This window comes from Leptosomus discolor, chromosome 13 (assembly GCF_034619465.1).
Source record: "Leptosomus discolor isolate bLepDis1 chromosome 13, bLepDis1.hap2, whole genome shotgun sequence".
Classification (NCBI taxonomy): Eukaryota; Metazoa; Chordata; class Aves; order Leptosomiformes; family Leptosomidae; genus Leptosomus; species Leptosomus discolor.
In genome coordinates this window covers 17772566-17799421 of record NC_141403.1, presented here as the reverse complement: position 1 = coordinate 17799421, position 26856 = coordinate 17772566, and the positions used below count along the sequence as shown (strand labels likewise).

The window sequence follows — 26856 nt, the reverse complement described above, 5'->3', positions numbered from 1 at the left end:
TCTGGGTTTCATTGCAAGATAAACTGCTGAGGATCATCACAGAAGTACAGATGAGAAGTGTCCATCCTACCTTCAGACTATGCAGTGAACTGTAGGAAGGCCCTGTCTCCATTGCAATGAGTGGGCTCATTTTTGTGCTGCAGAGGCAAACAGACCTTTGTGTGAGGGGACACAAAGCCCAGAAGGGAAGACGTCATGGGGCACAAGCTTTCTCACATGCCCATCAGTAATATTAAGCATTAACTGACTGAACATGCTTTATATATCCATCAGTGGAAAGCTGCAATTGTTCATTAAAAGCTCCAAGCTCTAAGCTCCTTCAACAAATCAGTATCATCTGCTCCTTAAATATCATGCAAAAAACAGATGTCAGCTGCCATAAGGAAATCATTGGCTCCAGAGGTATGACCACCTACTATCTCAAAATAAATATATTTTTTTATTGTCTTGCCTTTCAAATTTTCTTCTGACTTATAAAATTAGTCACTGAACTTAATCATACCTGACATATGAGCCTGAAAAGTGAGAAACCTGTCCAACCAGCTTCTCCCTAGCTTTCAGAGAGAAGACAGAAGGGATTGCAATAATACGAATAAAAAGCTAAGTAACATATCATGCATCAGTGACTGCAGACTAGCAAAGTTACTACCTAGGCCAACAATAGTTCCAGAATACAATTCCTTTGGCTGCTTGTCCAAAGCTCATGGAGATGCTCCAGTCTCTTTCATGGGAAATCAAAAAAACCTCCCTCTTCAAGCAAACAAACAAAACACACCTCAAGGAAAATGGAAACAATTCTTTCACTAGCTAAAGGTTTGATGAAAATGAGACTGCAACATGAAACAATAAAACACACCGTACTGGAAACACACTGTAAAACACTAATAAAAGATTAATCAGACTTATTCCTTTTGTACTAATTACGAAAGTCATTGTTCCTTAATTGGAAGTCACTCAACAAGAAAGAAAATTAACAAGCTTCCCTGCATGTGTCTAAAAATACTCACCATAAGGAAGATGAGGTATTGCATCACCTTACATTTTCCCTCTCCCTTCCCCATCTGTGATCTGGGCCAGTGAAGTTAATGGGGCATTTTCATTTACTTTAGAAGAATGACACCACCTCCATCTACAAAAAAATTATGTTTTTGTTTATGTGACACCTTTTTCTGGGGATCTTTTGGAGCATGTTGTAGTAAAATAGAAACACCTTAAAGCAAATAGGACCTCATTCCTAAGACCAAGATGGTTTTCACACCTGAGGATGTAAGCTACACTACGGTGAAGTGCAGCGTAAGGAAAGGAGCTTCAGTTTGTTCAAATGCCAGAACAACCTAGCCAGTGTGTCAGGCTACAGTTGTCCTTACATCCCTTATCATTTCCCTCAGTACACACACTTCCCAAGAGCAGCATTTCAGAAAAGTTGAGAAAGCAGGAGAACCATTGCGAGTTTAGAGTGTTCCATAGTTTTCTGAGAGCTGCACAGTTCAGTTTGAGAAGCCATGAAGATATCTACGTACACGAACGTATGTGTTGCATCACTACAGGAAAATCAAAGCTACAATGACCTCCAGCTTTGCACATAGCATTTAACAACACCCTTGCCATGTGACATTTAATTTACTGTTTCTTTAGTGTAAAAAGCTTTCAGACCTTTGCTCATCCTTTCATTCACACCAGTCCTAGCATCGTGTCTGAAAACAGACACCATGCAATTTCACTATGAATTCACTAAGTGCAGATGATGCACTTTCCCATCAGTTTATACGGATGTGCCCATGTGTGCATATCACCTTCCTCCTGATCATCACATACTTCCATCAGACAAAATTATCTGGGAGTTTTGCAGATTATAAAACTATTTTGATGGTAATTTCTTTAACTTTTACAAGGATCAGGGGATTTTATATGTGAAACATCTTACACTATGTAACAATGGGATGGCTGGATTTTTTTTTTTTGCAAGTCATTCTAGCAGACCTGGCCCTGTAACTCTGTCAAGATACAGGTTGACCCTAGCTTGAAGGCTTATCCTCCAGGAACTGACCTGATCAATTCTCAGACAGGTGATGAAAAGTTGGAATTCAGGATGTATAAATCAGATCTACCTCTTTCTTCTTGTTTTTGTCACTGTTACTAAGTTTGCTACAAGATTCTGCTTCTTAATTGAGCTTGATCATTTACTGGGATTTTATAGGATATTAAGAAAAATGGCACAGAGGTTTTCAAGACAATTTTATCTTCAGATTCCCATAAACTTACAAGTAGAAAGTACTGACGCTATTTGTATTAGCACATAAAAAATATAAGCCTGGGTATACACAAGTAACATGCACATATGTTGAGATATTATTTTTGGAATGTCTACGATAAACTTTAAAGTTCAGAATTGGTTGGTTTATTCTAAGTATCACTCATCTACACAGTAAATCACAGGAACAGACGCAGCTACGATGGAAGTTACACAGATGAATTCTTTACCATGGGATAAAAAGGAGAAAAGTCTAATACTTTTTGCTTCTATTCTCATATACTCTTTTCATCATCAGTGGTGTAATTTGGTGCACATTAAAAAGTGTTTGTGGGGGTTATGGTTGTGTTTCTTAAAGTCACAGCTAGCTGGAAAAACATGACATGTCTATTAAAATACATTGAAAATAAAAACTTGTTAAGAAAAAAAACCTCATTTCTGTTCTTCCTTCTCTCCTTTTTACATGAATTCTACAAATGCATCTCGAAGTATCAGAGATCTCTGATGATCAGCTGTCTATGTTTAGCCTGTACCCAGGACCAAACTATAACAGTCGCTCTGTCACCTGACAAACCCTCACCAGGCAGGGAGGGAAATCAGAGAAATAGGAGAGCAGACCCACGGATGGAAGTAAAACAGATTTAATGAAACACCACCAATACCAACAGAGATGTGCAGAGTTATACTCAGCCAAATGAACATCCAGTCATCACAATCAACTAGAGAGCAGTCCTCAGGAGAAGCAGGAAAAACCTCAATCCTGAGGTTGCTAATCTCTCTCTCCTCAGTCAAACTCCCCCCTTTATAATGCCCATGACACACTGGGATGGGCTACCCCTGTAGCTCCCTCAGGGCAGCTGCCCTGGCTGACCAAACTGCCAACAGCTGCCTGGCTTGCTTGGGCAGTGGTCCTAACCCAGCCAAGCCAGGACATCAGAGAGTACAACTTGTCTCAGAAAAAAGTTTGTATGATCATTTACGAGTTCAAAGGAACAATTCTGTATATAACCCAAACTCCATGTCAAATGTCCAGAAAAATAAGTGTCTGAAGTCCCCACAGTAGGAGCAATATTGAGTTAGGAAGAAGAATCCAAACCCATATTTTAAGCAGTGAAAGTGTGTGCAGTGAAGAATGAAGTAGAAAACCAATGGTAACAGGATCCATCTCTTAGACCTTTTGTCCTCAGCAGAGTTTTCTAGTCCTTTCCATACTCCTCACCTTTTAGGCTGGGAAAGTGCTGCCATAAAGTTATACCTTGTGCTGACTTACCAGCTACTTCGCCCATACACCTTCAAGAGATCGTAAGGAATGGCGGCAGATCTTTCTCTCCCTTACCCAGCTACAGGACTTCATAAAGTTCGCTGGAACTTCATATCTTTCAGAATTCAGACTCTCTAGCAAACTTGGTTAAAGTTGGCAATGGAGTCAATGTTTACTGGGAGGTGGAGGTGACAAGTTGGCATGGGGACAGACAATGTAATCACATACTTTTTATCCAATGAAAACCAGGCTAAACATAACCAAGGTACGTACAGATAAAAGGAATATGTCCTGAATCAAGCTCAGCTGTAATAGAAATGGGAGTTATTTGTTGCCTGCACCTTCTTTAGAAGTTAGGTAACCAGCCCATTTTCCATCTGCTTACAAGTGCAAGATAGACTTTTGCCACTTTTCAGGAATGGGCAAGCAAATGTCACTCTTTTTTCAGCTGGATCGGTTCATCTAGTCTGTAAAAGTTTAAACATCAAGAGGATACTGCCAGCAAAGACAGAGAGAAAAAGCTGCTTACTTCCTGGTAGGACAGCGAGAGAGCAGCAGCGGAGGTGGGCATTCCAAGATCACAGCAAGCTGTGCTTTATTCAGAATGGTACCACAGCATTCGACACATGGAAACCACGGCACGGGAGGAATATTGTAGGAGGGAGATTGTAAGGTATAGCAAGAATAAGACCTCAGCAAAACCAGGAAAATATACTTGTGTTACGTAAAGGAGATATGACACAGTTGTGCTGTTCAAAAGTTATTCCTTATATAAAAAGAAACATCGGTAATAATGAAATCCCTTTCTTAAAAGAGTAGGCGCATGAGCAATGGTAGGTAGGTAGGTGGGAGGAACAGCGTGGGTTGTGAGACCAGTATTAGACTTAAAGTACTCATAGAGGAAAAGTCCCACAAGATGAAAAATCCCTTCGAAAACAACAGTGAAACCAAATGGGAACATGTTTTTAAGTTGTTTGCTCTGCCAAAGATGAAAGTGAAGCCAACTACAGACTGCACAGAAAACGGAGAGTAGCAGAAAGAAGTGCAGAAGATCCCTGACAATTACCACTGTAGAAACACCACTTTCACAAGGTGCCTTGTTCTTCGCTGACAGAAAAGACGTAATTAAAAAAGCAAAATACCACTCAGCTTTAAGGTGTTAATAATGTCCTGCAAGGTCAGCTAGAAAGTCCACTAGTGTCAGTAAAAGGCTGCCTGCTGACTAGGGAGGCTTTTGGCTGATTTCCACAAAGCTCTTATTCAGGTGCAAATTGAACTCAAGTCAACAGCAAGCCAAGGAAATAACTTGTTATCACACATTACACAATTACTTGATGACCTATATTCAGTGAGTTAGGGGCCCTAATTTAGTCTCTGGCCGACATGCCAGCAAAACTCTATCACAACTCTCAGAGTAATCAGGGTAGCCCTGGGATGCACAAGCAATGTCATGGTCAAGGTCAAGTCATGCTACTAAGAAAGTATAAAGAAGTCTGCAAAAAATCCTAGCTTAACAGAAGACTTCAATTCCCAGAGCAAGCACTTGGCTAGTTCTAACCTCCCCCCCCCGCCCCCCCCCCCCCCATTATCATGTTCAGCAGAAAGGAATAAAAGCAATGCATAATTATGTGTTATACAATTTGTCTCTGAAAGTGGCAAGGTTTCCCAGGAAGAGATAAAGTATCATCAGAGATTAAAAGAAATAATTCTACTTCTCCCCAATTTATGCTGAAATGTCACTGAAAAAGAAAAGTTATTTCATAGTTTGTCTTCTTTTTTGTTTTACTGCCATTTACCATTTTCCCCTTCCTTTGTCTACCCTGTGATTTACATCCTATTTCTGCATAGCTCCTAAACTTACATGAATTTTACAGAGTGAAGCTTAAAATTAAGCACATTCCTAAAAGCTTTCCCGAATAGCAAGGGATTAAAAAACATACGTGAAATGAAGTATTCGTACAAGCACCTTCCTGAATTACAATGACTTCAAAGCTAAACCCAAAAGCTTCTACTGCCTAGCCCCTCTGATCCAACATCCTCTGTGGGTGAACAGTGACATGCAGGACTTTTTATTCTTAATAATTCCATACACTTTTGCAAGTCTCATATCTACAGAGAACAGAAATGACCAAGAGCAAATACACTCACTGTGATGCACTGTACTTCACATGTATATTGTGCAACCGTGGCACATATGTTTCTAAAGTCTCAAAAAGAATAAGCTCTGTGCCTGAAAGCGTGCCCATGCACAAAGCATGCTTTACGGAGTTTGTGGTGGTACGTAACATTTATGTTCACCTTGCAGAGGGTGCAATAACGAATCTCAGAGGAGGAGTTTTGGCTCAGGAAAGGATGTGGTAAAGTCTGCTGGATGATGAGAGGAATCACTGGATCCGTAGTGCAAGCACCAGCTAGCTTATGAAAATCCCTGAAGAAAAGGAGACTGCTTTCTCCTTTGGACACTGATGGAAAGACAGAGCAGAAGCAATTCCTGGCTTCCCCCGAGACAAAATGAGGCAGGCTGCTACGGGGAGCTGCAATAAGCATGTTTCTTTTCTTCTGGTCTATTCATCACTGATGTCAAGAGCATGACATTCTTAACAAGGATCAAACACTTTTCTCTAAAATCTATTTCTCAGATAAGGTCTCTGGGAAAAAAAAAAGGGGTAGAGGACAAGGAAGGAGAGGAAATTAATGAGGGAAATGCAGAAGGAGTCTTTTGTCACTAATCGCAGATACTAGACGAGATACGGCTCTTTTTTTTCCCATTTTAAAGCTACAGCCTAAGGCAAGTTATACTAAAATTAGGTTATTTTTGGTTCAGTGAACTATGATTCACTATTATAGCCATTAATTTTAGAGAAGACAGACAGAAACAATTGTTGATTTAAATCCTCACTTTTTTTCTTTTATGGATGTAATTTATTTTCCTTCTTTAGGGGACCTCTCAATTTAAAAATCATTTAAAATAAAACACTAATATAAAAATTGTCCATTTGTGCAATTTTCATCAGAATTTGGGTGGTTCTTTTAAAAGGCCCAAATAAAAGAAAAACACCAAGTGACATTTAAAAAACCATAAATTCATCATTCCTCTTGACTAAAGCTTTCATAAATGATTAAAAAAAAAGTCAGGTTTTGGTTATATTTCTCCACAAACTACAGTGCAATTCTGAGTGAACTAAAGAGTGGAAACCATGGATTTGTCTATTTTCAGACAGTCATTGTTCTTTTAAATTAAATGTCAGGTGCTCTCTGATGAGTCGCAAAGACTAGCTTAGGGCTAATTTCACATGTCGAGTATCTATAAATACACGATTATGCTAAGCTTTTGCAGGCCCAAAGCCCTAATTCAGCAAAGTATTTAAAGAATAGGCCTATTGTACGTACCTGAATACTCAACACTAACAGGCTGAAATACATTGCAAATTCAAAGCGCAGGTAGTAGGCTCCTCTTTCAGAATAACATTGAAATACATTGCCAAATCTACTCTTGCTCAGAAAAAAACCCAACCGAAAATAAGCATGACTGCACCCGCTTGTTTAACTACTTTCCTTAACTGGTTCCAAGAAGTGAAGAGTAGAAACAAATAGGAACAGAAGCCACATGACCTAATGCAGAGCTCCACATGATGTAGTAAAACCCGGACTTACTTGAGGGTGGTGAGCTCTGTAAGGGAGGGCTGGGTGGCCTTGAGATAGCTCTCTCTCCGTGCAGCAATCTTTGGAGATGGCTTCGGACTTGTGTCTGAGTCTCCACTGTCATCATCCCCCATGGCTTTGATGTAACTGCCACTACGCATTCGTCGGCAGGGAATCTCATCATCTTTCCCTCGTGGAGTGTATCCAGTCCATTCATCTTGAGGAACCTGAAGTGATAAACACAGTTCTCTTATTAGTACACTCTGCCCGGATGTAACTGCACAGCAAGATTTGACTGCGCTAAGCCACGACAGAGCCATAACAAAAACTTTCACGGCCAAGGGCCCATCCTCAATCCCATTTAACCATGGGTTGCTGTTTGCAGTGGAGGCCCCGGAGTTGTTTGTTATTTTCCACTACTTCTCTGGGAAGTTTGTAGCAAATATGCTGACACAGGAGCCTCAGTTAAGTCTAATACTGGGCTGCATAAATCTGGGGGTTTTTGGTGTTTTTCATTTACAAACCAGATCAGGGTATTTTTGGTTCAGCTCAACATATTGAAACCCTTTGGGGAGGCACAAAAGATGAAATACAGCTCCCTATATCACAATCTTTTCAGGCGGAGTGTGCATAGCTACTCACCAGGGTGATTTTGGTTCAAGATACATTTCAAATTAGTGGAGCTATGTACTAATCATCACAAAAAGTAGGTTTGCAAGTGTGAAATTATATTGCTATTGCTTCTACAGCATAATTAGCGTGAACACCCGCCAGCTTGCAGGGATCCTCCTTTTGAATTATGTTAGTCTGAGTATCTGAGTCATATAACTGTTTATTCCCTTCTTTTTCTTGTTATTATTGATATGCATTATTTCTCTTGATCTGAAGTAAGTTGTGTCCATTCTTTGCACTGGAAATCTGGAACACTGGGAATGTGAATTCATGAGACTTTGGGACAGCAGAGGACAGCCCAGGAGCACAGTGCTCTTGCCCATCTGTCCTCTCCCTTCCTCTGCTCTTGGGGCTTCTGACCATTGTAAACCAACACCCTTCCCTTTCCTGTGACAGCAGAAACAACATGCAGTGCAGCAGAGTTCTAGAAGGAGTTGTCCTGAAGTTATTTTGCAGAAACTCCATTTATTTATAGTAAAGGTGAAACTGCAAAAGGGTTTTTTAGTTAAACACATTTTGTGCTAGATTTAAATATATAAGTAGTTGTGAATTTTCAGTTTGCTACTTTTCTGATTACTTTTAGTGAATCAACTCTATAAAGCAAGCTATAGCTACAATGCTCAGAATCCCTTACAAGCCATATTAAACAAGGATTCTCAAATCTGGGTTGACAAAATTTCTCCTGCAGCTTACGAATGCTAGCATATACCAGGATAATCACTGAGTGCCTCCTTTCTATGGAAAGTTTGTTCTTCAACAGCATTTAACTTCTGCCCAGGATCTTGTGTATCCGTTGCTGCTTTCGCCAGCTTGTTTAGATAACCCGAACTGAAACATTGGACTATTTGCTAACAGCTTAGCTGTTGATTCCCACCACAAACATAAGCCTAAGTCCAGAGGGTCTAAGGCCTTTCAAATGTTATTGTCAATGTAGGTCAAATTTTTATGGCATTTTATCAATCTATGCTGCTAGAAACTGCAATCTAAAAACCACTGCGCTATATAAAGGAACAAAGATATTTAATGGTCCTAAGCCATGGGCTTATTACTAATTATAATTAACCAAACTATTCATAAGCCATGCCATTGCATTGTTTACTACTAATTTCAAACCCAAGACCTTGCCGGCTTTTTTCCTTCATTGACTCTTCCTGGTACTGGCGTCATGATTTATGGCCTTCCTTGCACTTCCAGGCTCAAACAAATCCTTCTTTCCTCTTCTGCTCAGTCTAAGCTCTCTTTTCTCCCACACCTCTCTTGGTCAAGTCTGGCCTTGATAAAATCGCTTGGAGCTTTGATATTTTCCTCAGTGGACTTGAGAATAATCCTGGAAGTGTATTTTAGTTTGTATCTTTACCAACATTTCTCCTTATGATTCAGTCTTTCTTCTCGGGACTCAGACTTCCTTCTCAGTTGCTCCATGTTTTATTTAACTAACTCTTTCCTTGTGCTTTTTGAAAGTAAATTTCTGTGTTTTCTTTAAATATCCTTCAGTTAATGACTCTGGTAATTCTACTTCTGTTAAACATTTAAATTCTTCTCTTCCAGCAGCACACAAAGTTTGTTGCTATTTTCTGTTTTCTTTTTTTTTTTTTTTCTTTTATTTTCCTTCTTTTTTTTTGTTTTAAATATTTGTCTGGGCTTCAAGAATATAAGTTCCTGAAGGCAGGAATATATTTCAAAGTCCAGTTTCTGGCATGAAGAATTGTGTATATACAGGAAGTAATTGAATAAATACACTTACAAACCCTTAAAATATTCTTCTAGAAAAGGGTAAGACTAACTAAGAACTGGAGTAATACAGACTGAGAGTATTAAGTACTGGAAGAATCAGTACTAAATACAGGAGGAACAGGATGGAATATACAGCTCTGATGATTCCATGTCAAATGAAAAAAAAAAAAAAAAGAAAAAGCAATGTTTCAGTTCTGTTGGCTCTAAGTTTATGCCTAGACCCCAGATCTGGAAAGTTGGTGCTTTCCTGTTATGTATATGTTTATAAAGTGCAAATGAAGGTAATGCTTGGTAGTGGTTTGATTCTGATAAGTTCAACTCCTCCCCCAGCCACTTATGACAGCCAGAGGATAATATTTTTTTCAGCTGTTATTCTTGCATTGGTTCTAGGCCTATAGCATCATCAAACAGCGAAAATACAACCCATATTCATATCACCCCTCACATACATTTTGGATCCTACAGCTCCTGCTTGTCAACTGCAAAACCTTTTCATGTACAAAAACCAAGTTAATACAGGTTTAGTGAAATCAAACTCTTCTGACGTGCTCAGACTTCAGTCAGAAGTTTAAAACCTGTGACAGTGTATTTCCAATCAGTTTTCAAACAGGTATTAGATATTGAAATTAGAGTATGTAGAGAATCTGTAAATTCTCACAGGACACGCACTTCAATCTGTTTAATATTTTGTTTATTATGTTTGAGTTAAAGATCTGTGCTTTATCTCATGAAAATAAATTAGTGAATTAATCGTTAGTGGACTAATAAAGTGTGTTAGTATAATGTTAAGGTTGGTGTCTTTAACTGAGAAAAAGTCAGGGGAGTTGAAGTTACAATGCTCATGCAGCACTCATAATGCAGGCAAGCTGAACACTTGTGGTTTTATTAAATAACAGACATACTGTTAAATTTAATGCAGTAGTTTACAACTGCAATACAAGTGATGAGATATAGTTGCTGTGGGCACCATAACTCTGAAATTCTTGACTTCTGTTATCACTAACCCCATACCTAAGTACAATACTTTTTATCTCAAAGCTTGTCAAAATGATTTAGATAAGATAGGCCAAGTTTTGAAAGGTGGTTGCCATGAATTTACCACAAAACTTCCTGTTCACACGTGCAAACACTGGGTACTGTGACGATCTTTGAATGTGTTGCTCTAGCCCCACAATTTGCATGATGGGATGGGGAGGAAGCTTCCAGTTTGAGCTCTGATCAGTCAGTGAAGTGAGCAACCCCTGAAAGACAGCACGCTACCTTTTTAGTGGCTCCTCCACCTTTCAAACACTCTGTTTGCAGAACTGGGTGTTTGCAGAACTGAGCTGGTCCCACAGAGAGCAGGGGCAAAGCAGCCTCAGGGAGCGCCACAAACCGACTGGCCGGTTTGGGTACTGGAAGTTACCTGCAGGCGCAACACCAAAGGAAATGATACAAATGCAACCCAAGTTCCATTACCATATTATGGGTTTAAGGGTAAACCCTGTATGTGCCAAGGAGAAAAGGGTGGCTATGGTTAGGAAAAACATCCAGATTCAGAGAACAGCCTAAAATATCAACCCAGATATACTTCTGATTTCAGTTAACACGTTGAGGAAGTCAAAGTGTTTGTATGAACTGTACTGCCTACTAGACAAAGCTGCAGCAGAAGAATGTAATGGATGTTTGATTAAAAAGCGGTTTTATCTGAACTGTTTGCCCAGGTTTTTTGCAGAAATTTAAGGCTGAGTGGCTTTCTTTTTTTCTTTTTATTTTCTTTTTTCTTCTCAGTAAGGTTTCAGTAATTAAGAGGATATTGGGGAAAGAAATTTCTGTCCAGTTCCCCTTTATCTTATTTCAGTTTCACAAAAGTTGGAAACCCTGATTTCAGAAGTTAAAGTAGGAGAAAACAGTAAGGCATCGTGTAACTGGCAGAGAGCCCTTGCAGAGTAAAGAAACACTTTAGAAGTAGTAGATTTTTGCTTTGGCTATTAACAGTTGCAATATTTCTTATGAAAAGATCTCAGAGCACTGTCTGTGTATTACTTGAGTAGGACAAACAGCCCTTAAAGCTCAGCATTTCCTTTCATTGTACCTATTTCGCTCTTTAGAAAACACAGGCAGATAAACTAATGTCAACATTTTAATACTTCTGTGCCTATAGTCAAATACCTCAAGCAATATCCACTAAAAGAAGTGACCTGATTTTCAGAGTGCTTTCTTCGGTGCCTAAAAGGAATGGCTGTAACAGCTCATGCAGACAATGCAATTTACTGTCACAGTAAAGTGTTTCATATCATGGGAAAAAAGTAAAACATAAAGCCCTTTCAAAACTACAAATTGCAAAAATAAAATCGATCACATGATTTCATGCATTCTGTTCCTATAGATATGGTACTAAACATTCTGTGGTGTGTTTCCTTCTGCTGACCTGGAAAAGTGCTGGGAAAACTGCCTGTGTGAACCTCCAGCTCTTTTATTTTTTTCAGTCAAGAGGTCTGCACAAATTTTCCCACAGGCTCTTACTTTGAATGGCCAATATTACATCTTGCAAGGTCATGTATATGCTGCATGCAAGTGCATATGCATGGTATCTGCTGCCTTAGAGGATTAATGGCATTAAGACTGACATACCTGAGATAAAGCTGTTTCATGCTTTTAAGAAATTCGTATTATTCAATTACCTTGGCAATACCATTTTTTCAGTATCAGAATATCACGCAGGAACATCACTTGCCTGATTGTTTTTACTCTCATGAAAAAGGAGGAAGAGCTAAACTCAGATCTAACAATGAGCATCATTGTTTTTATTAAAATAGAACTATTATTATTCATACTATTGAAGTAATAGAGATCTTGGAAACATTCATCCTGCAAATGATCTTTAAGATCATGTACAATTCTTTCTTCACAAGCCTAAAAATCCAGACTGCACTTCACTTATACAAAAAGCGCAGTGAAACAGAACACCATTATTACTTGAAAATACATAGAAAGTATTCAGCAAAGGCCTCTGCACCAGGTAACACTGAAATTTAAAGACTTCAGCATACATCTACAAATAAAATGTTCATTACAAGTATGAAAGCTAAGCCTGACTATACTTTCTTTCTTCTGATTAAATGGTAGATACAAAATTCTTTTGTAAACAGAACAGTTTATACAGATAACATGCTGCCACCAGCCAACATTTTACCTAGATTCAGCTTCATTTAGTGTATAGATTATCTGTCCTGGTCTTTAACTAAACTGATGTTGCTCTGGAAGTGTTCACACTTCATCATTATCCAGGCTAGACTGGCTGGTCAACCCTTTAATGCATTTTTTGATATTAAAGGAACTGCATTTTTCTAACAGATAGCCTAGGTCCCCAAATAAAACAGACTAAGCAAACAGGTACACTGGCCCCCCAGTTTTCAGACATTCATTTCAAAAGCTCACATACAGTGATATGTGAAATAAACCCAGAATGTAAGGACAAAGGTAAATAAAACATTTTTTATTCAATTTCTAAACAATAAAATCATAATATCTGATTTCCTTCTCTTTTGCCCAAAATGGTTAACAACTTACCTTACTGGATGGAATAGCAAACAGACTGTCTCTATAGCAAATTAAGTTCATGACTGATCTCTAGTTTGATTTGATTTATTGCAGCTGAAATCATTCTCCCTGTGCTTTGCCAAAGCAATGTGGATGACTATAGAAGTCAACACAAGGACTGGAAGGAGTGGCTAACCATCTCGCACAGCAGTAGACTTGTAACTTTAGCTTTCTATTAGTATGCAAATACTTAATGAAATGAAATCACACAACTGAAGAACAATGCTTAATGACTGCTCAGTGCAGATTTTCAAACCCGTGCAATTTGGTTTTCTTAGCCGTTATTATGCCTCTTCTGCATGCTGTTAAGGAAGTTTCACTTGCCATCTTCCACTTACTAAGCCTGTTCCTAGCACTCATGAATATTGAATTAATCAGACCAATAAAGATGAGTAGCATTTCATTCTATCAATGTGTATGCATTAAGAATCATTGAACTATGCAAAAAAATAAAGGAAGCCTTAGAAAGCTTAAAGAACAATGTATGTTTAATAAGCCTCAAGAGTTTTCAAAAAGGCAGATAGGAAGGTTGCTTCTATTTAGGACAAACAATATGCTCAGTATCTGTGGCAACACTTGCTTTAGCTTATACTATTTCAGCAATCAGGTTCAACTATAAACTAATTTCATTTAGCTGACTTATCTCCATATTTTTTGTTACATGAAGAACATTAACAGCCAAGACAAAGACGCTGGCCAAGACAGAACATTACCTCCTCAATCCTACGTGCCCACACCTTGCATCAAACCTGAACAAGTAGCCTGAAGAATGGCAATCTTCCTTCACATAACAGTAGTTTGGAAAGTCTTCTACAACAGCACGAATCCTCATAGGGTAAATCAACAGACAAAAATCTTCAAGCACCGCTCCAGTTTATAATTTTCATTTATCAAAAGTTGCCTTGACCACTAGCATTTCAATCTGATTCACATCCTGTTTTATGAAGAGGAATGCATGTCTCCTACACAAAACAATCATGTCTTGATTCCAGATAAATTTTCTCCTCCTGCTTCACACATAAAAATCCAACCAACTGTGCAGGGGGCCACATGGATACGACGATTCTAGCCAAGGGCCTTGCAAGTTTGCCACCCCAAACATATTCTGCAGAAAGGAAGCCAAACAGCAACTACTGCATCTATTAGCTGAAAGAAACGTAACTGAAGGTCATATAGCAGGACTCTTGGCCAGGACCTCAAACTAAAACTGCTTCAGTAATACTCACGGATGATATTCTCTCCGTGGCAGAGAGCAGACATTAATTCTCATCTTTCTCGATACCCTTGAAGCTTTCAGTGCAGTTGGCTATAATGAGATATGGCTCCTTGCCCAAGTAAGGATGACAGGATGACTGTCAACATGAATACCAATCCTTGAAAGGACACTTTCAATGACTAGCAATGGAGAAATGCTCTTTAACTTCTAGATACCTTCTTTTAGAGTGAATCAGTTCTCTCCCTGATCACTTCAGCACCTGCATACAGTGAGTAGTTGGCATCAAATGCCAATACTGTTAAATGAGATGTCATTTCACTTTTCTTTCACTACACATGACCACAAGCCCACTGTCAAGCAGCCAGCAGGAAACTGGCTTCTGGATGGAGAACATGTAGCTGAATCTGTATCCTTGGGAGAAAACAGATGTGGTGGGGAGAGCATTATGAGAAACAGCCCTTGTGTTGTTTCTGTTGGCTGACTGTAACTGGATAATCTCCGGTGCTTTGCTAACGTTGTGCTCTCGCAGGCAGCAGCTGTAAGTAATGCAGTTAAGCTACCATCTCCAGCTGGCTCGTATCTTCTGTCACATTGTAGTGTACAGTGGACAGACTTCACTGAAACTCCCACAACACTTTCTTTTGGATTACAGCGGTGAAATATACCTGTGTAAGAAGCTTTCATTTGGCTCTAAGGAAACTTTCCCAGTTTCAGAACATCACAGTGGTCTTCTCAGTAACTCACTCCCACTGGATACCAAATCAAGGTCATGGTCTTGATTCCCATCTGCTGAGAAGTGAATTGCTAGAGACTAGGAAATCTCAAAGATTTGCTGACAATCTGATTAGCAGGCTGGGGTTATGTCAGTAAAGCAAAATGAGACACAAACTTATTTGCATAAAAGACTCTTGGAGACAATTAAGAGGCTGTCTCTGGAAGTCCTGGCCCATCAGAACTGTCACAGTGCCTTATCCAACCGCATGGCACATTGCTTAGCCTTTGGTGAGAGAAATACGTATCTACCAGAAGTCTAAACAAGACAGTCCGCTGCAGAGGCTCAGGGTAAGAGGGTGAAAGGACAAACAATATACAACAGATTCATGCTCTTGTTGCTTAGATCATTAGTGACAGCAGCTCAGCTATGCAATAAGCACAGTGCAAGAGCATTTTTAAGGCAGAACAGAAACTGTGGCCAGCTGCCCCCAGCTCAAACCACTCTTCTGGCACTGTAATATTTCCCCACTCAAGGTCTGTACTACAAATTCCATTCTTGAAACAAAAAACAGTAACTGGATATAGGGAAAATACTCATTACTTTGCACTGACTGAGGAAAATGTACCATCACTCAGTGTTTTTTTTCCCCACCTAATTTGTGTGTCTCCACAATAAAGGTTAAGGATTTCAAACTGAGATGCAGATTGAAATGGTCCTCTTTGCTGGACTTGATTTGTCTGAAGATTTTTCTTTTTTTTTTTTTTTTTTTTCCACAGTGAAATTACTGAAAATAAGATGAGAACACTCCAGATATTTAAGGCTACAGAAAGGAGTCAGATCCAAGACTGAGCCAAATCTTGTCCATAAAGGAACTGAAATAGGTATAAAATGCCAACTATTACATGCAGCCATAATTTTCCTAAAAATTTCTGACATATATGTAACATAGTGTCACCCGAGTATGTTGCTAAATCCTGTATATGGTATGCTAGCAACACAAAACAGGGATCCAGCTGTCAGAAATACATCCATTAATGGATGCACTAATAGAACGCAGGGTTGTTAACAGAATGAACCAACAGTAAATGAAGTTAATCTAGAAAAAATAAGACCATGATTCAATACTGATAAGTTAAAGAATGGTGATAAAACTAAAAGATAGAAAGCTATTACCTAAGGAACATGGGCAGATAAAATTGCAGCTAAATGTGAAGCACAGACATAGCTGTAGAACAGCTCTCTTCTTAGTACTTAAGTGGCCCCCATTACTGCATTACTCAGACATCAAAGTTCAGTCCAGGTTTTAATTAAATGAATGAGAACACAGTAGTTGTTAAGGTGAAATATGTGGCAAGATCATTCTCACCCACTCACTTGATGATTTTTTTTTTTAAGGTAAATTAAAGGACTGCAAAGATGAGGAGGATGGCTATACTGAAATGTTCTCCTACATGTTTGTCTTAATATAGCAAAGACATCTTGGGTAGGTTTGCAGGTAGGCTAAACAACCAAGACGTAGGTTCAATGGAATTATTTATTATTAATATATTTTTAGTAAACAAGCTATTTTGTGCTTTATTTACATTTTCCAAGAGCCCACAAATTCCCTAACTTTCTTCGTTATTCATATTACCCATCTCACAATTTTAAAACTGAAATAAATTAGCTTTCTGTAACTGTTTTTTTTTTTCATTTTTAATGTTCTTAGATACTAGTTTATTTTAAAATTCATGACCGTTTAAGAATTTCCAAACATTTTCATGATTATTCCATTTCCTGGAAGCTGGCCTAGAATACTTTATAATTTGACGTTTTATTTCACAGTTTTTCAAATTATTTCACTAGCTTTATCGAGAAGTATGTTTCTTATGAGCTCAGTAAAAAATGTGGAACTTATACCTAATACAATTTGTAGCTCTGACTGGAAAATTGCAGGGGGGGATAATGTACACTTCATTCATTTTTGATTTATAATGGAATAAGAGAAAAAAGGCAGATCTTCAGATATATGAAAAATGGAAGATCAATATTGGTGGACATTAAAATACTACTTATATATACACACAAGGGCATACCAAAAGATTAATTTGAATATGGTAGTTGCGACAGAAATGCAAACATCACAGATGAGAAAAAAGTACAGATTAATGCAGATAGACTTGCAAAGATAAACACAGTATAAGAGATCGAACATAAATTGCCATGTCACAAGGATAAACACTTTGTAATTTAACACACTGCATTAGCAAATCATATGACAGATACTGGTTCTTATTAGCACCCTTACCTAGGGTGATGCCCTCTATTTGGCCATCCATGGACACAGGTAACAGAAAGAGGCTGGGATTGAGCATTATCTCCTAAGAAACTGTGGAAGTGCCTTGTCCTGAGACTGGAAAACAAGTCACCTTAACTATGAGTTTCTTAACACTATACATTACACAATAATGCACATTACAGACAGCCTTCACACACGAAGCTGAGCACAGTACGAACCAGAGTCTTTTGCCACCAGAAACATTACGCCCAGAAACTTGGCTTATTTTTTTTGTAGTATTTGTCACAGTCTCCCACCAAAGGACAAGCGATGCAAATGCGAAACTCGGATGACTGCACCGTCATCCCCATCTTCTGCACTTTGCTTTTCAGAAGTAAAACTTCCATCCTCAGCCCCAAGTATCTAATACAACTGACTTCAGTCTCATCAAATGGGATCAAAAGAAAACATATGACCAACCCACATAAGAAGAAAAGAGGAATAATATGAAAAATACCATCCTTTGTACTTTTCTCCATCTCTTAATGAATGGACCAAGGACAATGGGAATAGTAGTTACAGGGAACACTGAATGGCAAAACTATAATCAGAGACAACTCTGCAGTGTATTTGATACTCTATTAGCTCAATAATAATAAATTCATAGAAAACAAGAGTGTCAAAAATATCTACCCATGTATTTAGATCCTATTTGCAGAAAAGACTGCTGCTTACATTTCATCTTCCATAGTTTTCCTCAATTTTAATTTTTCCCGAGGAGAAGCAACCAGAGAAGTCCACTGCTTTATAAATTATTCTCTCAAGCGAGGGAAACCATTTTGAAGAAGAATTTTGAGAGAGCATGAACAGTTCCTTCCCATCTCCTTTCAAATTAGTCCAACTGTAACCTGGATCAAATAAAAGCACTTTTCTGAATTAAGAAACAGCTCAAAAAATGACCTTATCTTTCTACTATCCAGCTCCTCAGTCTTGAAAGGAGAAATAGAAAGAAGAGAAAAATACAATTCCATTCCCAAAATACAGGTGAGCGGAAAAGGTTTGCTTGACAGTCTTTAAGACTGGTCTAGGAGCTAGTCTCTCTTTCTGAAGATGTACAGTGTTCAGCCAAGCCTCTCCTAGACCTCCAAGGACAGACACCACGCCTCAGCACCCGGGCTGGAAGCGGAGCCTGCCGGGGTAAAGAAAGACTGTGCAATGCAGGAGGACTCTGCTCTTGATCCAAACTCAGAATTATGAGAAATAAGCCCATCTGTAACACAAACTACTGCCAACTCCTTCCACAGAATGGTTATGTGGAAAATATCACACCAAGTGAGATAATTGTTTGTTATTTCCATGTCTTTACACTGAGAATTCATCCAGATACTTTTGTGATAAAAGCCTTTACAAGCAAATGTGAAGTCAATGTCATCTGTGATCTCTGATATACTCAGATCTATCAGGATAAAGAAAACTATCTTGAGTACTCTGAGTTCAAACAAAGTCACTTTTTCATTGAATTCAGATATCACAAGAAGAGTTTGCTCGAACAAAATAGTTGCTTCTTTCAAGGATCAGAGAGTTTACGTCCTGGACCATAAACAACGGCTTAAATTGCAAGTGAGTTGATAAAAGCATCTATTTAACATTCAATGAGTTAAATAAAGCAACAAAGAAGCATCATAATATGAAATTAAATTATCAGAGTCGTCTAGTATTGCAAGGAATTTGCAGCTTTCATATCAGTTAGTGCACTTCTAATTGTTCTAACATAGGACACCAGCCTTTTGGTACAATGATGAGAAGGTCACCAGGAGAATAACAGATATACAGAATACCTCTGCATCCCACTAACGGAGTAATCCTCTGCTGCTGTTAATATATATTTATACTGCAGGACAGCCAAAAGGCCTCAGTTAGGTTCTGTGCCCCATTTTGCTGGGCACTGCAGAAACACAAAAGGGAACAAGCCCCAAAGGGCTTGTAGTGTAAAAAGATAAGTGACATAGTGGAGACAAAAGCAACGGGAGGCATTCAAAATAGACTGGCTTTTTAATACCTATATCCATTTGTCATCCTTTCAAGATGCCAAGAGAGAAGAATAATCCTGACCTGCTCTATCCAATCTACCCTACTCTGTTTGAATATTATTTCCAATGTTAATCAAAGCCTGGTTAAGATCTTCCTCTTTTTTAAAAATCAATTTCAAACCAGTTCTATTTCCCTGGCTTTTATAAACAAGCATACGATTGAAAAAATAAATTAAATGAAAACCAAAATAAAACTACCAGTGAGAATGGGAAACACAGTGAGAAATTAGTTATTCTAAGTGAGAATTTGGTTATTCTAATTCCTGCCCTTGACAATTGTTGGACATATTTTCATACAGACACAGATAATGTCCTCTAATTCCACTTCAAGAGTCTATTCCTGTCAGTTAAACATTATCTAAAAGTCCCTACGGAGGTGTTCATTTAAAGCTGATGCTGGCACAGTTTTTCGCTCTTCTCTAGCCATCTGGTCACATATTGAATTGTCAGCTATTTTATCTAAACCTGAGAGGAAGACTGAAGGAGTAAACAAAAACATCAACAAAAGAAGTCTTAAGGTCCAAATCAACCTCAACAATCAAGCCTGAAGTTACGATTTCTTCTCACTCAAAAATTCAGACAAAAGAGACTTAATAAAGAAAAAACCCTCAAAAGGCTGCAACCTGAGGCTATTTTGAAACCCCTCTCCCTCCCCAGCCCATATGCACAGCTGTAAACACACACTGAGCATTCATATTGCCCCCTTTCCCCCCACCCCATTCTCCTAACAATTAACAGAAAATACACAGATTCATTTCTTTACATTTAAAACTTAGAATCCTAGAGGCTGGCATTCAAAATTACTTTGCACGCCATTCAATAAAACCTTTTAGGATCAATTTTTAAATGTGGATGCCTCAGTCCTACGCTTTCTCTGCGTACTGACTTAAACAACAGAATGTGGAAGCTGACTGTCTCATTAAAGTGCCCATATAAGAAAACTTGCTACAGTTTCTATACAAATAGACAAGAGTCCCACTACATTAAAATGAAACCAAATCATCTTAGCAAACCTCTTTTTTCCTCATGGTCTTCTCTCTTCTCTGCGCAACGTTGTTCCATCTTACACACACACTTAAATGTGCCATAAGTGCTTCGTTTAAAGTGCAAAAAAGCTATCTCCAGCTCTCCTAAGAATGAAACAGTTTTAATATTTTCTGATCCATGTTCCTGCCACAAACATTCACCGGCAGTATGAAAGCTCCAAGAGCAGACATCTGATTCTTGACATTTAAAGATACAATACTGGTGAAAAATAGTGACGCTGTATTAACTGCAAACAGCTTGTGAGGGAGTAGGTGATGTACTCCTAAAATGTATAATCAGAACAAGCAATAATTTCAACCTTTTGATTTTTTATTTTTGACTCAAAGCCATGAGAAAGAGGAATAGCCAGATAAACAAATCTGGACATGTTACAATAACTGTTTCATGAGAATTTATATTCCATGGCAAAAAGGAAAGCAGGCTGTTTTCCTGCTGGAGAAAGTATTAAGGTATTCCAAAGTTTCTCAAAAAGGTCTCAAAAGCTTTCATAATAAAAGAAGCAGTAAATGAAGGCAAACCTTGAAATTACAGAAATCAAAGAATTTGTATCCTGGTAACATTCGGTTAATTGACATTGTAATGCTGAGTGCAAGCACTACAACATCAAATTCCCTATACCCCTACTGTGACTGCCTTATAAATTCAACAAGTACACAGAACGGTCTTATTTTTCCCACATGAAAAAATTAAGCCTGTTCCAACATGAACTGTTTCTTTGAAATACTGAATGCTGGCAAAAAAATAAAAACAAAGAAAAGAAAAAGCAGATTTATTTTTAATTTCAGCAGTATTACCCCTTGTTTGGTGATCAGTGACCTCTTGGGAAAGTTGAAATACCAGAGCAAAACCCCACAAACACCTGAGACAAGGCAGAGCACAGTTAACAGCAATCAGTTCTCCACACTGTACCTGGAGGTACTGACATGACCGTTCCTGTTGACACGTCTCTGCCTTCACCACTGTCTGGTCCATGTTAACTGATGCTTTCTGGTAAACTTCACGGGCTCTGCTCACGGTTAGTGTAGAGGACCAAGAGCTTTTCTTCATTAACTGGGAGTCCAAATTCACAGGCAGGTTTGCACAGGTAGAGCATTTGACATCATTATTGCTTCTGGATGACTTCACAGTATGTTCGCTAATAGTGTTATAGGCTTCCATAAAGTATTGGGAAGAAGAACGATCAGGGCATCTTCCCATGGTCATGACCCCACTGGGACCATGATAAATGCAAACATCATTGTCCAAGTTGTCATCTGAACTCCACCATCCTGATGCATTGGATCTGGGCTTACCTTCTGATCGCCTTTCTTTACTCTTGCTGCGCTTCCCATACCTCATCGTCTGCGACTCCTCCGGGCTCGCTTTGCCCCCGTTGACGCTCCCCTTGGATGGTCCCTCCAGTGAATGGGACTTGGTAAAGAGCTTTTGGACAGAATGAACCAGATGCCGGATTCTCCCTGGGCTGTCACTGCGGTGCTCCATGGCAGTCCGCTTGTACTGCAGAGTGTGGTAGCCATCCCGATTCAGAGGCAGCTGCCGCTCAAACTGGTCCAAAAGGTTGGCAGGAATGCGGTTGGTCTTGTTGGCAGTTCCATGGGGAACCAGAGCACACTCGTCCTTGAGTTCGTGGTGGGAACTGTAATGCCTCCGGGGAAAAGTGCTGCTGGCAATCTGATCGCTGTAGGGCACCATGCACTCTGCTTGAAAAGAGTTCCTTTGAGTGTAGTAAGGGTGGTCGGCAGGATGGGGGTCCACCGGGTTTAACAAATATGGCTTCCTGTCCGGGTGGTGTGGCAGACTGTCACACGGAGGGTCACAGGCAACCCCGTGATGATGACTACGGCTGCTAGATAATCCCTTCATTGTTGATGTAAAGCAAGTCCCAAAGTCATCTAATACGTATGGCTATGCAACGGGCAGATCTCAGAGAAAGGCCTAAAAGAATGAAATACAACAGAAGCCATAAGATACTCAAGCTAATAGAAAAAATAGCATGTACACATTTAGCATCCATAGTTTCTCGTTGTAAAAATAATTGGAATAAACATTCTCTGATTTTTTTTTATTGCTTAATCTTTCCCATTTCCAACACAGTGACAGGGGACACCTAAGTAATACACAAGAAAAATTATCTTGTTTTACCAGCTGGAAAACTGATGCAAGAACATTTTTCTGATTCAATATTGTTCAGCAAGGTAAGTATCACCACCTATACTCTAAAACCTCAGTCCTGAAAACATTCACAGACAGGGTCCTTCCAGGAGGCCTTAATTGCTCATCTGCATGTTTTCAGAGCCAAATAAACGCATTAAAAAAGTTCACATCCTTAACAGAGCACTTTCTGGGTTACTTCGGGTCAAATACAAAGTATGGTGCAATTAATGGTAAACTTTTCTGTGTCTTCAATACACATCTGTTCATGATTCAAATGCAGTTTTACTTATCTCCATGCTGTCTTCATAGACTGTAAGCATCTCAAGACAATATCAAAACATTATTTCTGTAAGCTCTTTTGAAATTAAGAATAAAACAATTATACATTACACTAACTCTGTCAAAATGAAGCCAAACTGTTTAACAACCTATGTATTTGGGGTTGTTGTATTTACTGTTCACTCGCTCCTATTCACATAAAAAATCTTATTCTGATAATGCATGGCTTAGTTTAATTTTCCATAAATTTTCAGAGTACTAAGGAGTGCTTAAATATCCCTACCTACTCCTTCTACCATTAGGGGAACTGGCATAGCTGAAACTTGCACACTGCTGTAACAGTGTAAGCGATTTCAGCACTTAATACTTGACTGCAGTTATTTGGCCCTGAAGTGACTCGCTATAGACTACTGATTACAGCAAGTTGAAAACAGAAATCTTCATCCCAAGTGATACAGTAACCACTCTGTTTGAGGCCAGATGTCCTACTTTAGCTCTCACCACTAGCAAAAGTGGATGTAACTGCTACTGCAACCTCTGAGCTATTAATGTGTGAACTACAGGGTTTCAGACATGGCAAAACATTCTCAAGGTGCCGTCTCAGCTCCTGATGGGCAGAGGACTCCTTAGAGGATGCCTTCTTGTAACACACACAACTGAAACAGGAGTCACTCAGCTCTTTTATTCCTTTCCAGCATGGCTAATCACATAATACTTTTGGAAATGTCACCCTTGAGATCTTTCTTGGAGTATGGATAGACACGCATAGCAAACTGTTTCCAACTATGTTCCTCCAGTGTTCTCTTGGATAAAGTTCATGTTTTAACAGGTTGTAGACATTGTACCTACTGGCAAATTGGCAACAATGAAGTTTTTTAAAACAGCATTAAGTCAATGTCAGTCTGGAAAAGCATGCTCTGCATTTCAACAGAACATATTTCGTATTTTCTTCTGAATCTGCGGTGAGCTAAAGAGGAGTTTTTTTCAACATGCTTCAAAGCTAGTGTGGATGTCCTGCATTTCACTCCCCCTCCCTGGATCCCTGCAATGCAGAAAATGTTCATTCTCAGGAGACCCTGAATTCCAAAAAAAGAGTTTTCAAAATACCACAAAAGGCACTTGAAATATTCCAAATGGATAAGCTCACTGGCTCACCTGAAGAGGAGAATGGCCAAAGGCACTTTTAAAAGCACAAAAATAACATATTCAGAGAGCTGGACTTGTCAATTACACTGTAGTGACAATTCTTAGCACTTCTAAAGAGCATTTTGTATCCCTACCAACTCCTTCAAAAATGTAATCTATTAGTCTGTGTAACAGAGAAACATCCAAAGGGATGTAGTTCCATAGAAGAACACCACTAAAGATTATAATGACCAAATAAAATACTCCGATCTCTGGTATCTGTGAATAACTTTCACACTTGAAGGCCTGTGAAAACAAAGCTTCAGCTGGTTAATTTTTATTTAAATCCATTTACAGTCATGCAGCAGTCCTCAAGATGATTGATAAATTATCTTAGTGCTAACAATAGACTAGCGTACTATATAAGATAAAAATAGTAAAACCTTGCCCCAAAGATATGCAAAGTACAGGAAAGTGGGACATGCCCAGAACCAGTGATTTATTTTCATTTTTTCATTATCTGAATGGCTACGAATTTTTCATTTTTGTGTACTGTGGAAAAAGAGTATATGTAGACAAAGAACCAAAAGGACTGATAATTTACAGAACAGTGAAGTCATGACAGGCATGGGGGATGTCATCGAATTATTAATATGTAGTCTTATTACATTGATGGAGTAGAATGGTTGGGATGAGGAAACACTTGATCTGATTTATAGGCTGGGACAGAATAGTGTGGAACATGTTGGAGACAAAGGTGAAATTAAAAGACGTAAGTATGGTTTGACCTGAGAGCAGCAGTGTTACCAGCTGTGTTTTGGACTGAGTGGCAATATAGATGCTATGAAGGATGTGCAAGAAGTCCTGAAAAGTGAAAAAGCTTATGAAAAGTGACATTTGCCTGTATAGAGAGAAAGGGACAGGCTTTCCATAACTTGTGGAGGAAGATTGGCTAAGCACTGCTGTATGAGCTTGGATGGCAAGTAGGATGGTGGAAACATTTAGGAGAAAAGATAACATTTAGTTCTACACCCATTTTGAGTCTGAGCTGTCAATGAATCTTCCATGAGGAAGTACTGGAGAAAAAAGCAAAAAATAGATAGGATGATCTGCCCAAGAGGAATCAGATGAACAGATACAGAGAATAACTGAGAAAATATGCTAGTGAAAGCAAAAGATCCTAGAGTTATAAAAAAAGGAGGATAAAGCTTTGCAGGAGCAGCAGATTTAAAAGAGGAGGAAAAAAAGAAGTAGTAAAGACCAGAGAGTGATAGAAAAACCAAACCACAAGGGAGCAACCAACCTGTGTAAAAGAAAAAGGAGTGACAGTAAAGACTCCAAAATTGGAGAAAAAACTGGGAGAAATTGAAATTCAGAGTAAAAACTGTTTATTCCCAGCTCTTAGACAAGTGTATGCATTATAGCAGGGTTTTTTTTTTCTGCTGCAACAGCATTGAAAACTTTTATCATCTGTCAATTGTGATAAAACCCCATGAGTATTAACTAGAATATAGCTTCATTTTACCTTAACTATATTACTGCTGCTACAGTATTGAAAGTATAATGAATTAGAAAAATACCAAAAATGTACCATAGTGCACCTTCCAGGAAGGAAAGAATAAGTATGATATGATCTGCACTGAAGAAAGGAGTGGTGCTTTTCTTAAATATTTAGCGGACAATTCTGCACAGACTGCCCCCCAACATCATTCCTAAATCACTCTCACACCTCAATCCGGCTTTAATATATTAATACATATTTAGAAAAAAAACACCCTACAGCCTCTGATTCCATCAGTGTTTTTCAAAAAATATGCATAATTCTCCATAATTGTGTTGGCTGAACATATCAATCAATGTTTAGTGCAATTAACAGCTGGAGACAGGGCTATCTGCTCATGCCATGAATAGCTGAGAGGAAGCCAATTAAGATTTTTATTGCATTGTTATTTTTTTGGCCAAATGAGGAACATTTAATTACTCATGAAATAAGGCAAGATAATTGATGAACATACTGCGTATTAATAAATAGTGGAAATAGCAATTCTATGGACAGCAGACCAAAACCACTTGATGGCATAGGAATAAATGAAATGTTAAATAGATACAGCATTGTAAGGCTCAAGAATGCTTAGTACTTTCAACATTCATATTACATTTGCTTTTGTTTTCTTGAGGATGCCCGGGGTAAGAAGGATATGAATATATTCATCCCTGCTGCTAACATGGGGTCCCTAACACACAACAATTTGTTGTAATAACTTAGTGGCTAGAAAAATGTGTAATTAAATCTTATAGACTGAAAGTGAAAATGGATGCAATATAACAAAACCATAATGCATAAATTACATACACTTTTATAAATTTTATTTAACTATATTGTCTACTCATGTGTTCCAAATTTATTCATAAAACATGTCTTCAAGAAACATATTATTTCCCTTAGATATGTGTGAAAACTTCTCTCTCATAAAGATTTACTGCTATGCCACACAGCCCCTCCAATTTTATCTCACGAGACTGCAGAATTGCGTTTCTAATGTTTTTACAGGAAGCTGTGAAAAACAATCAGGTAACAAATGCTTTCACCAAAATAAGGCATACATAGGTATATAGAGAGTAAGTAGATAACACAGGAGAATGTAGCAGGTAGTACAAAATGGATAATAACACAAAATAACTAATATAATAAAAAAGGTTTATGGTGATTAGCAACTTACAAACCTTCATAACTGAAATGTACTTTATATGATCAGTAAGAAGAGTCAACATTCATAATTTTCTCTTTTTTTCAATAATCTGATTATGCTGTAGCAGTTCAAGATGCAGAG

General features: G+C 38.5%; 1 protein-coding gene across 1 annotated transcript in view; it reads right to left on the bottom strand.

The window, feature by feature from the left end:
- Positions 1-22330, bottom strand: part of DLGAP1 (DLG associated protein 1) — a 138665-nt gene extending 116335 nt beyond the window's left edge. Inside the window, 2 exon segments of the mRNA XM_086472754.1 lie at positions 7167-7381; positions 21377-22330. Of these exon segments, the coding sequence (XP_086328880.1) occupies positions 7167-7381; positions 21377-22330 (1169 nt within the window).
- Positions 22331-26856: the final 4526 nt, after the last annotated feature.